The sequence below is a fragment of the Tinamus guttatus genome, unplaced genomic scaffold (assembly GCF_059628265.1).
Source record: "Tinamus guttatus ecotype Peru unplaced genomic scaffold, ASM5962826v1 Tinamus_guttatus_pri_ptg000364l, whole genome shotgun sequence".
In the NCBI taxonomy this organism is placed as follows: Eukaryota; Metazoa; Chordata; class Aves; order Tinamiformes; family Tinamidae; genus Tinamus; species Tinamus guttatus.
Genome location: NW_028288898.1, coordinates 2,577,807 through 2,590,641, shown reverse-complemented (window position 1 = coordinate 2,590,641; position 12,835 = coordinate 2,577,807). Strand labels below are relative to the sequence as shown.

The 12,835-nt window shown below is 57.1% G+C and overlaps 1 protein-coding gene across 28 annotated transcripts in view; it reads right to left on the bottom strand.

Annotated features, from left to right (window-relative positions):
• Positions 1-12,835, bottom strand: part of KIF1A (kinesin family member 1A) — a 37,901-nt gene that overhangs the window by 16,283 nt on the left and 8,783 nt on the right. For 5 of the 28 annotated variants that reach the window (XM_088530225.1, XM_088530226.1, XM_088530227.1 and 2 more), the window contains exons 12-26: positions 12,622-12,764; positions 12,094-12,120; positions 10,253-10,464; positions 9,972-10,051; positions 9,323-9,398; positions 6,941-7,020; positions 6,489-6,595; positions 5,926-6,009; positions 5,565-5,745; positions 5,386-5,458; positions 4,600-4,693; positions 3,626-3,774; positions 2,578-2,756; positions 2,340-2,477; positions 1,285-1,539 (exon numbers count right to left, since the gene is read on the bottom strand). In XM_088530225.1, the coding sequence (XP_088386351.1) occupies positions 1,285-1,539; positions 2,340-2,477; positions 2,578-2,756; positions 3,626-3,774; positions 4,600-4,693; positions 5,386-5,458; positions 5,565-5,745; positions 5,926-6,009; positions 6,489-6,595; positions 6,941-7,020; positions 9,323-9,398; positions 9,972-10,051; positions 10,253-10,464; positions 12,094-12,120; positions 12,622-12,764 (1,878 nt within the window). The remainder of the gene's footprint in view (positions 1-1,284; positions 1,540-2,339; positions 2,478-2,577; positions 2,757-3,625; positions 3,775-4,599; positions 4,694-5,385; positions 5,459-5,564; positions 5,746-5,925; positions 6,010-6,488; positions 6,596-6,940; positions 7,021-9,322; positions 9,399-9,971; positions 10,052-10,252; positions 10,465-12,093; positions 12,121-12,621; positions 12,765-12,835) is intronic. The other 23 variants (XM_088530240.1, XM_088530241.1, XM_088530242.1 and 20 more) reach the window with 9 other exon arrangements.

Sequence of the window (12,835 nt, the reverse complement as noted above, 5' to 3'; positions counted from 1 at the left end):
ACTCGTCCCCCATCTCCCTGCGCTGTTCCCTTCCACTGCCCACCTCGCTCCCGCTCCCCAGCTCCCAGGTGTCAGAGGAGGAAGGAAGAGCCGGGGTCGGACACGCTGGCGAGGAGCAGCCTCAAGCCTCAGCTTCGCCGTGTCAGAGCACATAGGGCTCCCGGCATGGAGGGGCTGCTCCGCAGCGGCCCCCGGGGAAGCTCTCTGCCTTCCCAGGGCTTCCCACTGCTTGGGGTGGAGGTTCCCGGCCCTACTTGGGGCACAGGGGCCCGTCTTCCATGAGGAGACTATCCAAAGCAGAGCTAAGGGAGCCAGCATCAGCCCCGGCCTGTGTGGGAAGGGCAGCTTGGTGACGGCCCGTTTCCAAGGTGCGGATGGTGCTGTGGAGCCTGCAGGGTTTCTCCAAGCCAAGACTGAACCAGTCTGGCGGTTCCCTCTCAAAGGGCAAGAGAAAGGAAAGCTCTTTTCCTTCTCTGGCGGGGAGGAGAAGCTGGAGGCCTGTAGCTTGGGTCCTTGCAGAACGGGCCCTTGCTGCAAGAGCACAGGGAAAGCGCTGCGCTCCGAAAGCTGGACAGCAGCAGCAAGAGAAAACAAACCTTTCTAAGGAGTCCTCCTCGCCCTCCAGAGCCCTGGATGCTCCTTGGCATCCCAAGGCCGCCTGGAGAAATCCTCCCGCTGCTCCTGCCAGGGCCAGCTCTCTGCTCCTCACCCTGGCTGGGCTCTCCCTCCCTCACACGCGGCTGCTCCCCGCGCTGCCCGGCTGCACTCGGACATCTCCTTGTGCCTGCGAGTGAGCACATCCCCCCTTCTCGTGCCACCGTGACAAATGTCCCTGCAAGCCGTCCAAGGGCTGGCGGGATGTGGCCCTCGCCTGGATGGATGTTTCTTCTGAAGGCCCCCAAAGCGAACCCTGCCACAGACCCTGACTGAAGGGGACTTCTCCCGTTGGGTGCCAAGGCCTTGGGAAGCCTCCTGTGTCTGCAGGGCCACCGGGCCGCTCTCCCGATGCCCGGGAGGCTGCGGGATCTGCCTAACGGGCCCTCCGCAGCCTGGCTTGGCGCCACCTCCCCTCCTCGGTGCTCCCCTCGCCCCCGTGCTTGTCACGGCCCTACCTCGCTGGCCATCTCCTCACAGCCCCTCACGTGGCCCTGGCGGCCGAGGCTCTCCCGGCCGGCCGGGCCACCCCCTGCGCCTCCGGGACGCGTGCCACTCATGTCACAAAGCAGTCCCCTCATGCGAAAGAGCTAGTTCCTTCCCAGCATGCTCTCCTAAGACCTCACCAACCTTCCTACTAAACTGAACAGGGGGGAGCGGTCGTAAAATGGATCCCGGCCATCACACAGCGGGCACTCCGGAAAGATGTCTTCCTCCAGGTCCTCCGCCTCCTCCTCCTCCTCCTGCCCCTCGTGCTGCTCGTCAGCAGGCTCGGTGATGTCGGAGTCGGGGTTCGAGAAGGTGGGGGAGGGGGTGAGATCAGCCATGCGCTCGCTCATGCATGTGTTGAAAAGAGGAGAGCTGTTGCAGCCAGAGATATCTGAACTAAGGTTAGTACAACAAGATAGAAGACAGGTTAACACCAGCTGTTCCAAACAGAGAGAGCAAGAATAGGAATTTTGCTTTTTTTTCTTTTTTTTTTTCCTTTTTTTTTTTCTTTTTTTTTCTCTGCTTAAATCAAGGGACGTGGGGATATAAAAGACCTGCCCGTCCAGTGAGTCTTAAAAGGAAGCGTCCAAAGGCCGCCGGCTATAAAGCGTGGAAAAACGTGAACGCCCGAACAAACTGGTGCGAACGGTGGGGGATTCCCAACGCTGGCTTTGCCAGGAAGCCGGCAGCGCGGCAGGACGGGCGCCCGGCTCGGTGACGCCACCGCCATCGAAGGGAATGACTCCACGGGTGCCACGGGAAGCACACGGAGACGCACGGCACGCACCGCACGGGTGACACACAGATGCTCACACAAGGACGCCCACGTGTGCACACACAGACACACGGCCGCGCGCCTGCAGGACACGGCAGCCGGGGGTCTCAACCTGCCCCCGCCTCCCGCCAGCGGCAGGTTGAGAGCCCGGGCCTCGCGGCAGAGCTTTCCGGAAGGCAGCAGGAGGGTTCCCCGTGGCTCGTGGTCCCGGCACGGCCCCGGCAGAGCAGCGTCCTGGCTGGCGAGAGGGGCTCTGCCCCACGCCGGTGCAGGGGGTTGGTGCTCTCCCCGGGCGCAGCGGCTGCCTCGCGGCACTGCCCGGGGAGGGGAACAGCTCCTGCACCCCCGACGCTGGTTGCGTTTCCTCCTGCACGGCTGCCTTTGGATGCAAGATGCATTTAGGAGGAGCCAAAGCGCTCACCTGCCAACCAGCCTGAACCAGGGGAAGCGGTCGTAGAAGGGGTCTCCGCCTGTCACCACGTTGTCACAGTCCTCGATGACGCTAGAAGGCACTTCGGCGGCGCGGTCGTACATCTCACGCATCAGGTCTAGCCGCTGTCTGCAGGTACGAGAGGAACCCAGCAGGCACTTGTAAGAAAATACGGCCAGCTCAGCCATCCTGGAACACGCTGGCCCAGCACAGGCACCTCTCACCCTACCTGAGCTTCTCCAGGGTCCAGTAATGCGTTGCTCCATTCTTCTGGTCCTGCACCTCTACAGCCACAATGGTGCGGGGGAACGGCCGCTTCTCCCGGTCCTTGGCAGCATCAGGAGGCAAGAGGTCAGGAGGGAGAGGCGAGTACAGCGTGTCGGTGAGGAGCACGAACTGGAACTGGACCTGGAAAGGGGCACACAGGGACAGCAATCCGCTCATGAGACACCTGAGGACGACGAGCTGCCTGCAGTACTTCAGCTGGGGGATAAGTCTTGGGCGCTTTCCAAATCTTCTGGAGCAAGAAAGGACACTCCTTCCCCCAAGCACCACCTGACCGCACAGGGTCTGCCTTGCGTCCTTTGCTGCAGGTGCTACATGTCATGCAGAAGCTCTAAGAACTGCCTTGCAGCTAATCGAAAAAAAAGATGATGGGCCATTTCTCATAACAGCACAACTCAAAATGACCCTTAGGTGGTTGTAAACAAGCACAAGGGGATGCTTTAGAGTCCACTGAGGAGGTAATTTTGCCCAGTAAACACATCAATGTTTTCAAAAGGCAGGTGCATAAATCCATGCAAAAAACAGCTCTGCAAAGGCTAAACACGAAAATAGCGTGCCTGGGCCAGGAATTCCCTGACCTCAGGGCACCGGAAGCTGGAGAAGTTTACTAGAGAAGCGTCACAGCCTGCCTGTAACATCTCATTCCTCCCCCAGGCACCTCCCTGGGCCTCCGTCTGGTTGGACTCCTGGGTCAGAGACCCACGTTTTCCTCCAGGCTGCTCATTCTTGTGTTTTCCAGGCTTTGAGAATGATCGAGCACACCTGGCGTCCCTCAGAGATTCGCCGTTGTGGGAACACATGCGTATTCCCGATAGGGACCTGCCACTAGCGACCTGCTGCAGCTCTCTGGAAAGGCATCACTCGACCCACTTGCTCAGCCCACGTGGGCACACGGAGCTGTTAGTTTGCCTCCAAAGCAGTGGAGTGAACACAGAGTGCAAAATCTTGGAGACAAAACCCAGACACTCCGGCCTGTGGCACCAGCTACTTACTTTTTTCTTTAGCTCCACGCTGATGGCATTGGCTTCTTTTAGGAAAATAGCATTGCCCCAGAGCAGGTCACGGAGAGAGGTGAACTGGTACCACTTCCACTTCCTGAAGGCCCAGAGGGCCAGCTCAAACTCCCGCTCGGTCCACTGCACTGTGGAGACACAGGAGACAGGGACAGTCACTGCATGGCACCGAGCATGCCTGGCCCTGGCTGCCACGGCAAGGAGGGGTGATGCTGGTGCAGGAGCACCTAAGGGATTATTGGTTTGGACTTGTCGCTCCTTTAGCTCCTACCAGAGCTTCGAGAACTACTACGGCGAAGCACCTTTGCCCAAACCCCAGAAGACCAGGGATGCAGGAAATGGGGTGAGTTATTCCATGCGAAACAACACCGCCCGTTCCCAGATGCCTTCTGAACAGAGTGTGGTAACTGAACACAACCCTGCGACAGATATTTCAAACATCTGGGACCAGCCTGTCACTTTGTTCAAGGTGTGAGTGGAATTTTTGGCAGCTCCGTGGTCCCTCGGTAATTCCAGAGAGTTTTATTGAGGCCTCTGAGCCAAGCAGAATCAAGCCGTGGGCTATTGTATAAAATATTCATCCTCAAGGGTGAATTTCTAATCTGCTGCCCTTTGAGAAACAGAACAAAGAGCTCCCAGAGATGGGAAAACGGTTCATAAAATATCCTCCCAGCTACTGTCTGATAACTCTCAGAGGGATTCTGCAGTCATAGCTTGCACTGTTGACTTTTTTTGTCTTCATTCTAAAATGCTTCCTCTTATCTGCTCTTTTTTATTAACACTTCCTCAGAAAGGTTGGCAGGAATGAAGTAAAGCTGAGGCTGGTGACACCAAACCAGCTCTCCTCTCCCTCCAGATACATCTGTACCCAATACCATTTCTCAAAACATAACACACCTGGACTTGCCCACACCCACCTACCCACTATATTTGATCTCTCCTTTGTCACTCACCTTCATCTTCAGGTTCTTCTTCTTCCTCATTGGCCTCAGGATAATACCTAGAGTCCATTTGCTTCTGCAAAGCTTCCAGTTTACTCTCATAATCCTGGGGGAAGCAAGGAGAAGAACGATGCCACCCACAAAGCACGATTTTCCTTGGTGCCCCCCATCCTTTTTTGCCACCTCACATCTTGCTTTATTTCTCTCCCTAAAGAAATCCAGGCTCCTCCCTCCTCCAGACTCATGATCATAGACAGCTCCAAGATTCACACACCAGGTTTCCAGAGCACCTTTGCTTTCTGGGAATCTCTGGTGACCCCAGCCCAGCCAGGACCTGGCATCTAAGGAAGAGTCAGGTCACAGAATTGCAGAATCACAGAATGGTTGAGGTTGGAAGGGACCTCTAGAGATCATCTAGTCCAACCCCTGCTCAAGTAGGGACACCCAGAGCACGGGGCACAGGGTGGCATCCAGGTGTGTCTGGAAGATCTCCAGAGAAGGAGACTCCACAGCCTCTCTGGGCAGCCTGTGCCAGGGCTCTGTCACCCTCACAGGAAAGGGTGTTCCATCTCACATGGAGATGGAACTTCCTGTGTTTCAACTTGTACCCGTCACCCCTTGTCCTGTCACTGGCCACCATCAAGAGGAGTTTGGCCTCATCCTCCCTATACTCTCCCCTCAGGTACTTGTACATATTGATCAGAACCCCTCTCAGTCTTCTCTTCTCTAGGCTAAACAGGCCCAGCTCGCTTAGTCTTTGCTCATAGTCTTATGTCTTCCTCAGGTCTGGCCACCTACCAGCCTCTGCTGCTCAAGAAGGTAATTGGCCTCTTCCCTCTCCTTCCGATATTGGTCCTCCAGTTCCTGAAGCCTGGGAGGAAGGGAAAAAATAGCACAATAAGCCTGGGTATAGGTACTCACTCTGCTGGCTGACTTCTCTCTTGCCCTCGTCCTACTGCCGTGTCCCGTCTCCTCACCTCTGCTCCATCTCCTGCTTCATGTCGATGCCCTGTTTCTCCAGCAGCTCCCGCTGCGCGAAGGCCCAGTCCACGGGCTCTGCGGGCGTCTCCGCACACGGCGTCCGCTCCCGCTCCTGCCGGGCCTGTTCGGGGTGGTTGAACCGGAACACATGGCTCTTGCCCATGATGATGCGGTTTCCTGAGGGGGTGCACAGGGAAAGGGCTCAGAGCTGAGCAAGGAGGAGCCCGGGATTCATGGAAAGACCCACTGAGCTGCAGGGGCCTGAGGAAGTGATGCAGGTTACAGCAGCTGCCCCATGTTGGTTGGGCCCCAGGGCTGCAGGCCCCAAAGCCAACCCCGTTCCGGTGCAGGTCCTACCTGATCGCAGGACACTGGGCTCCGTCACTTTTTTGCCGTTCACGTAGGTGTCAGCGCCTTCACAAGGCTCTAAGGTCACTATTACTGCAGGGACAGCAAGAAGGGGGAGAAAGGGAGTGTAAATAACTCACAACGGATGCCACAAGATACCAGGATTCCACAAAAGGGGCATCCTGGGTCTCCTGGAGCACGGGGAAAAATGGGCTGCCCCAGATGGTACCCTAGGCATGGAGTGCAGGGACACTGGGGTGCCCCAGGGAGCACCCAAACCCGGACAACCAACAGGGATCTCAACACTGCTCAGCCAGTCCCATGTTAATCAGAGCAGCCCAAGGACTAAGAGCAGATGGAGGCTAGACAGGATCCGAGCGCACATCCTGCACCTCCAGCCTTCCCAGACTCATCTCGCAAAGGATTTTCTCCCGAGGATGGCAGGACCCCCCGCCAGCCCAGGCTGGGACCAGCGTGGCCCACAGCAGGTACTGGCACACGCTGGGGACACCCAGAGGGACGAGGGTGAGGAAGAAACATAGGGATGCAGAGGCTCTTTGAGCCTGCAGTACCTTCCCCTCCGCTCCTCGTGTCGCTGCGGAAAAGGCAGTGCTCTTCCTTAATGAAGTGTCCGCTGAGAACGATGTCCTGCCTCTTCTCTGCGTCTTCCCGGCCAACTCTGCCAGAGGACACACAGCTCAGGCTTCTCTCCCCTTCTTTACATCAGCCCCTCTGCAGGCTCCACTCAAAAATATCCTTTGGACCGCCCTGAACAGTGCTCAGTGAGACCAATGTCCCTAATGAGGTTGCCCTGGATATGCACATTTTCTCCCATGCAGCTATGCTGTTTTGGTGATGCCCAGAGGACCCTGTACCCAGGCCAGGGGCAAGAGGGCAGGCTGCCTGTGTGAGACCCCTGTGCACATCCTTGCAGCCCTCCTAGGGCACGTGGATTCCTGCATCCACAGCAGGAATGCACTGCAGCTCCTGGAAGGGCAAGCCAGGACCTGAGATATGGGCTCACCTTGTTATCCCGTCCTTGATATAGTAGAGAAGGCACTCGGACATGAGCGGGTCTTCGTTCAGGTTGACCAAGTGGGGTGTCTGGGAGAGATGAAGAAAGAGTCACCCCTGCCTGCTCCTCATGCACATGGTGAGAGCCTGGCTGCTCCATGTCCTGCCCCAGAGCTCCTGCGCAAGGCCTGGAGGCTCAGCACACAGGGAGAGGCTCCACATGCTCTTCCATGCAAGGAGGAAGGGTTATTTCCCCCATCTCCCCTCAGAAGAGCCAACACTTGGACAGCAGAAATCAGAAATCAGAAGTTCAGAGTGAGTTTGTAACCCCTTGGTCCCTGTCTCTTAGCACAAGGGCTCCACACGCGTCAGAGACCAACCCCAAAGCCTCTCTGACGAGCACAGGACGGGCTCTGCAGTGATTCTCTGCCAGGTCAGCCCTCCACTGAGCAGGATGCCTCTGCCTGCCGCCACTGATAAACCAACCTGCTGCTTCTGGCCTAACCTGGAGAGCTGCTGCTTTGTGCATCGCATCCTGGGACAAGTGCTCCTAAAGGTCCTACAAGGGCTGTAGTTAAAGCTTCACATCTTCACGTGTCTCCGTTTTTCGCTGCAAAAGGCTACGGTTTGGGCAATTTTCCCCAGGCGCTGGTGCCCATCACTGGCTGCTGTGGAAAACTCGCACATGTGCATCCTGGGGTTGTAAAGTGGCCCGGTACAGAGTTAAACACCTCACAGAAGGAGTCCGGGAGCAGACATGGCTGTCCTTGGGCCTCTGGCCAAGGATCAGGTAGGACCCTGATAGCCTCTGGCAGTGTCTGCAGCCCCTTATGTTATCATACACCTGCAGAAGATGCAGCTGAGACAGACGCACTTCCCATGCGGACAGAAATTTTAGAGCTGAGACCTAAAAGTGCCTAGTTTTCCTCCCCTGATGATACAAGCACACATGAAGCACCCAGAGGGGCAGGTCCCAGTCTGGACGTTCATCCAAAGCCTATGGCAGAGTGGAGATCTGGACCTGTTTCCCAAGGCTGAGCTTCTCCACGGCCTCTCACAGTTGTCTCACAAGGATTTCTTTCCCAGGAACCAAAACCACTCTGTTCTTAACAAAAGGAGCATCTCTCCCCTGACAACAGGTCCCTGCTTACCCGAACCATTGCAAAATGTTGTGACTGCAGCTTCAGTCAGGAGGCAAAGTCAAGGAGGCACTAATAGGTGAAGCTCCAAAGCTTCTTTGCTTTGTCAAAGCAAAAAAGCTTCTTCTTCCCCAGAAATACAAAATGAAAGTGTAAGAAATATCTTATCAGCCTGTTGACACAAAGCATGCAGAGATTTCCCCTTTGGAAAAGAGCATTGAGCCCTGACTGATCCAAGAGATTCACTCCAAACAGTCCAGGAGAGCTGGAGATCAGGGGGAACAGCAGGCTCTTCTGCACAGTAGCTGCAAGGAAGAAGCTGGCCATGACATCTCACATCGGGCCTCTCTGAGCACACAGGTGGCCCCTTGGCTTCAGGGAGAAGCTCTGAAACTCCTTTAGCTTGCAATTTTTCTATGGATTTTCCAGGTTTGCTAACAGAAGCAAATGTTTTAACTTCCACTGAGCTCCTTAGGGTAATAATTACACCAGTGACAGCATCAAGCAGGACAACAAGGTCCCCGTGGTTTGCTCTCCATCCAAATGGGCTTGGGAAGCTTTCCATGCCAACCTTCCTTTGCCAGCAGCTGGAGAGGCCACAGCAGTTTCCACCCACTAGAGAGCTGGAGAATAAATAGGCACTGAGAGCACCACAGCAACCCCGTCCTCAGAGACCAACCTGCTTAGGGGAATAAACCCCCACGCTCTCTATATAAACATCGGGGGACCTAATGGGCAGCGGCTGAGACAGAAATGAAAAATAAAGAACATGGAGTAAAAAATTGTTGCAATAGCCACGCTGGGACAGGGATGAAGAAGAGCCCAAAAGGTTCAGGCTGGAAACAGATCCCACTCTCCGGGACTTTGCATCGTCTCAGCAGGGCTGCAAGGGCAGCACCTGCTAAGATGTGTGGCCAGACCAACCATGGCAGAGGCCGAGAGTTGCTATCTGCCTTGCCTTGGCGTGTGGAGCGCCCCACTGCACCCGGGCGTTTATTTCTATCGAAATAAACGGCGATAAAAACGCCCAACTGGTTTGTTTTTGAAAGGGTCCCTTATACGTTTCAGAGCGAACAGCCCGCTGCAATGAAAGGTCAGTTCATACTGCAGAGGGCTAATCAGAAATGACTGGGGATGGTCTGTAGGGCCCGGGCTGGTTCGTAGGGACAGGCCGGGCTGAGGGGATGGAAACTGGCCTGGGAGTGGAAACCAGTCTCCTTGGCTGCAAAGAAGAGCTTAAGAGGTTATCCTACCTTCTTAGGAGAGAAAACACCCAGGGTGCCTCCGTCCTCCCTCATGGCCACCCCCATTTCGGCCAGCAAAGCTTCCCTGAAGGAGCAATGGAGAAAAGAGGCCGTCAAAGCCACATGAGTCTCCCAAGCCAGCCCCGCAGCCATCATCCATCCATTCGCCCCGGAGAACAGCCCAGCTGGAGCACAAGGCACAGCCCTCTGCCGCCCGGAGCAGCGAGGTGCTGTGGCGAGGTGGCCTTGGATTAGACTGTGTCTCTACTGGGGGAACTCCACTTTGCAGTCCTGGCTCAACTTGCAGCCTTTTGGCTGGGCTCTCTTACATCCTCAAGTGTGGATGGCTTCATTCACACTACATGGCCTGTGCTAAGCCGCAGGGACAGTGCTAGCTGATCTGGGAGAGCACTGGGCCAGGGTGAGTGCTAGAGGAACACAAGACTGGATGCAGGCCCGTGCTCTGGCCTGGGTTGTTTTGCTGCTGGGCACACAGCCTTAGGGCCTGTTTCAGCCCTGTATGTGCCTCAAGAGGATTTTCAGAGCAGACTGTGTGCTCTGGTGCTGGGTTCCCTGGGGGGCACCCAGCCATGTCTCACTATTGGAACTGCTCCAGGCAAAGCACAGAAGAGGGGAGAGCTGGTCCTGCCTCACCCACCTCTCCATCCGGATGGCTTCTGTCCTCCGCAGCTTCTCCTCCCAAGTCTCATTCAGCTCAGCAATGATCTTCTCTGTTTCCTGGGGGACACGAGGCATGGGTTAGCATTCTTCAGGGGCCGCAGACAGTCAGGACCCCAACACATCAAACCAGGAGTCCGGAGGGTCAGCGATGTCCCCAGCACCACACGGCAGCTATGTGTCTCACCCCAGAGCACCGGAGAGTGCCACGGGGCCACATATCGCCCTTCCAGAGGGCACCACGTCCTCCCAAGTTCTTACCTTGAGCCTTTCGATAGCCTCTTCGCTGCCTGGGGCAAACATGATGCGCTCGTGGAGGCTGGCGACGGAGGCCGCCCGGCTGGACAGGGCTGACAGGGAGGAAGAGGGGCTGATCCCGGCAATGGCATTGGTCACTGTGGAGAGATTGTCAGGGCGTTGACTCAGTTCAGCCACTCTAGGGTTACTGTTATTGTTCTCAAAGTCGGACACATCTACGGGCGGGGAAGGAGAGGAACGGAAGGGGGAAAAGACACATGGGGAGGAAGAAGGAAGAGAGAGAGAAAGAAAAAGATAGAGACAAGAAAAGCTGTTGGGAAAAAAACAACAAAAAAACATGGCCAGGTTTGGCAAGAAGAAAGCCAGGAGTTAAAAGAAAAATGCATACGCATGGGCACAGCAGCGCAGGCCAGCAGCAGGGTGAGGGGCACTCGCACCATCCCCAGCCCAGCTCGGCGGCAGCGCCTGCAGCATCCGCAGCGGCTCCCACAGGATTTGCTCCCTGGCACGGCAGAGGAGCAGGCACCAGAGAGGCAGGTGGTGGCACAGGCTGGCGCCGCGACCGGAGATGCTCCAGTTGCAGAGCCCAGGTAGCCGGTTCCCAGCTCGGCGGCTGGTGCTAGAGGCCGGCAGCGCACGGGTTAGTCAGGGTAGGAGCAGGCAGCGTTAGTCGAGGCTCCCACTTCCAGGGGACCTCAGCCCCGTGGCATTCTGCATCTCCAAAAAGGGGGCAATGGCAGGTTGCAGCGGGGCTCGGCAGGTTCTTGTGGGGCTCTGTGGCTCACATCCGTGCCCAGAGCTCTGTCTCCCTGCCAGGATCACCACAGCCCGGTTTGGCGCTGCCTGCCCGTGGCAGGGGCATCTCCGCATTTCTTGTCGAGGGGCCATGGCCAAACCTTAGCACTTCTGGTGGGTCACCACACACCTCCCCACCCTTCAGCTGTTAACAGAGCTCCGTCCCAGCCTACGGAGCGTCGGGCCGCGGTGCTAGTGCCTGGGCACCACCTGCAGCCCATCGATGGCCCTGGCGTTGGGAGCTGCGATGGCAGTTGCACCATTCCCTCTCCACAAACAAGCACAGGAACCTAAACCAAGTCGCTCTGGCAAGTCTCCCCACCAACAAATTTGCCCCGTTCCTCTGCTGAGCGCAGGGCAACCCCTGGAAGGACTGGTGCTGTGTCACTGGGCTGTCTAGTGCCACCTGCACTGTGTCTCGCCTGCCTGGTTCTGTTTGCACCCAGGAGCACAGCCAGTGCCTTCACGAGCAGACCCAGCAGCAGAGACCACTGCCAGGGCCAGCAGAAGCAGCAAGAACAGCAGAAGCAGAAGGAAACACAGTTACAGCATGGGGAAAGAGTCCTTTGTGGATGAGGCTCAGCCACCTGCCTGCTGGAGGCTGCTGAATACACCAGCAACTTCTCACCTGCAGGAGCAGCCCAAGGAGAAGGGTCCTGCGCAAACCCCGGCTGAGCACAGGAGCCCTCTGCTTGGGCTTCCCCAGCACGGGGCTGCCACGAGGCCCGCGTTCCCTCTGGGGCAGAGCCAGCAGCGATGGCAGAGGCCACGCAGCTCAGCCCCTGAGGGATGCTGGAGGCCCCCCCTCAGCCCCCTGCATGCTGACCTGGGGATTTAAGGTACCGAGGCAGGGGTTTGAGCCCCAGCACAAGGCACTGACCATCTGCCGATGGCCCTTTCCTCACGTCTGCCTGCAGGCAAGCCCATTCCCAATAGCCAGCACTGGCTCTTGGAGCCCTTTCCCATGCTGTACGTGTGTTCCTTGGTTATGCCTAGGTCTCCCCAAAGCAATGAAGCCACACAGAATACCAGTGATGGGGAATACACACATTTGGATCCTCCTGCAGCAGGATTGGCTAAGAGAGAAAGAGGGGACAGGAAGCAGGGAGAAAGACAAAGAAAACAGAACAAGAGTAGGTTCATCTCAGTAGGTTTTACGACCACCTGAAAAGCACACAGAGGAGAGGCCACGGGTGAGCTCAGCCCCAGGGATGAATTCCTGGCAGCTCTGCAGGACACATCCACAGGGAAGCTGAATGGGGGACACGAGGATGGAGGTGGAGGTGAGGGGAGGAGGCCTGCTGGGTGTAAAGTAGCTCCTCTGGCTTTATGGGAGCGGCAGGGGAGTCACAAACACATGTCTGGGACTAGCTGGGGGACGTCCCTGCTGGTGCAGTGGCAGTGGAGAGGAACGGCTGCACTTGGGTGATGTAACATCACTTCATGGCAGGGTGGGCAGTGAGATGGTTGAGCCACAGAGCGGAATGGGGGAGAGCTCCAGGCAGGGCCCCGTGGGCTCGGCGGGCAAGGAGAGAGCAGCCCAGCAGGGCCAGGCGCGAGCGCAGAGGGGTACATACTGTCAATGATGTCCCCGAGCCCCTGCGCATAGAGCAGGTCCCGCAGACGGGCCACCTCGTCCTTCAGCTCCCGGATGAGCTTGTTGTTGGGGTCCTCGTTGATGACGGCGTTGCATCGGATCTGCTTGGCACGGTCGGCGTATCTAGGGACAGGGCAAAGCAGGGGCAACTGAGGGGAGCCTCCCCACGAGCCACACAGGGCTATATCTGGGCC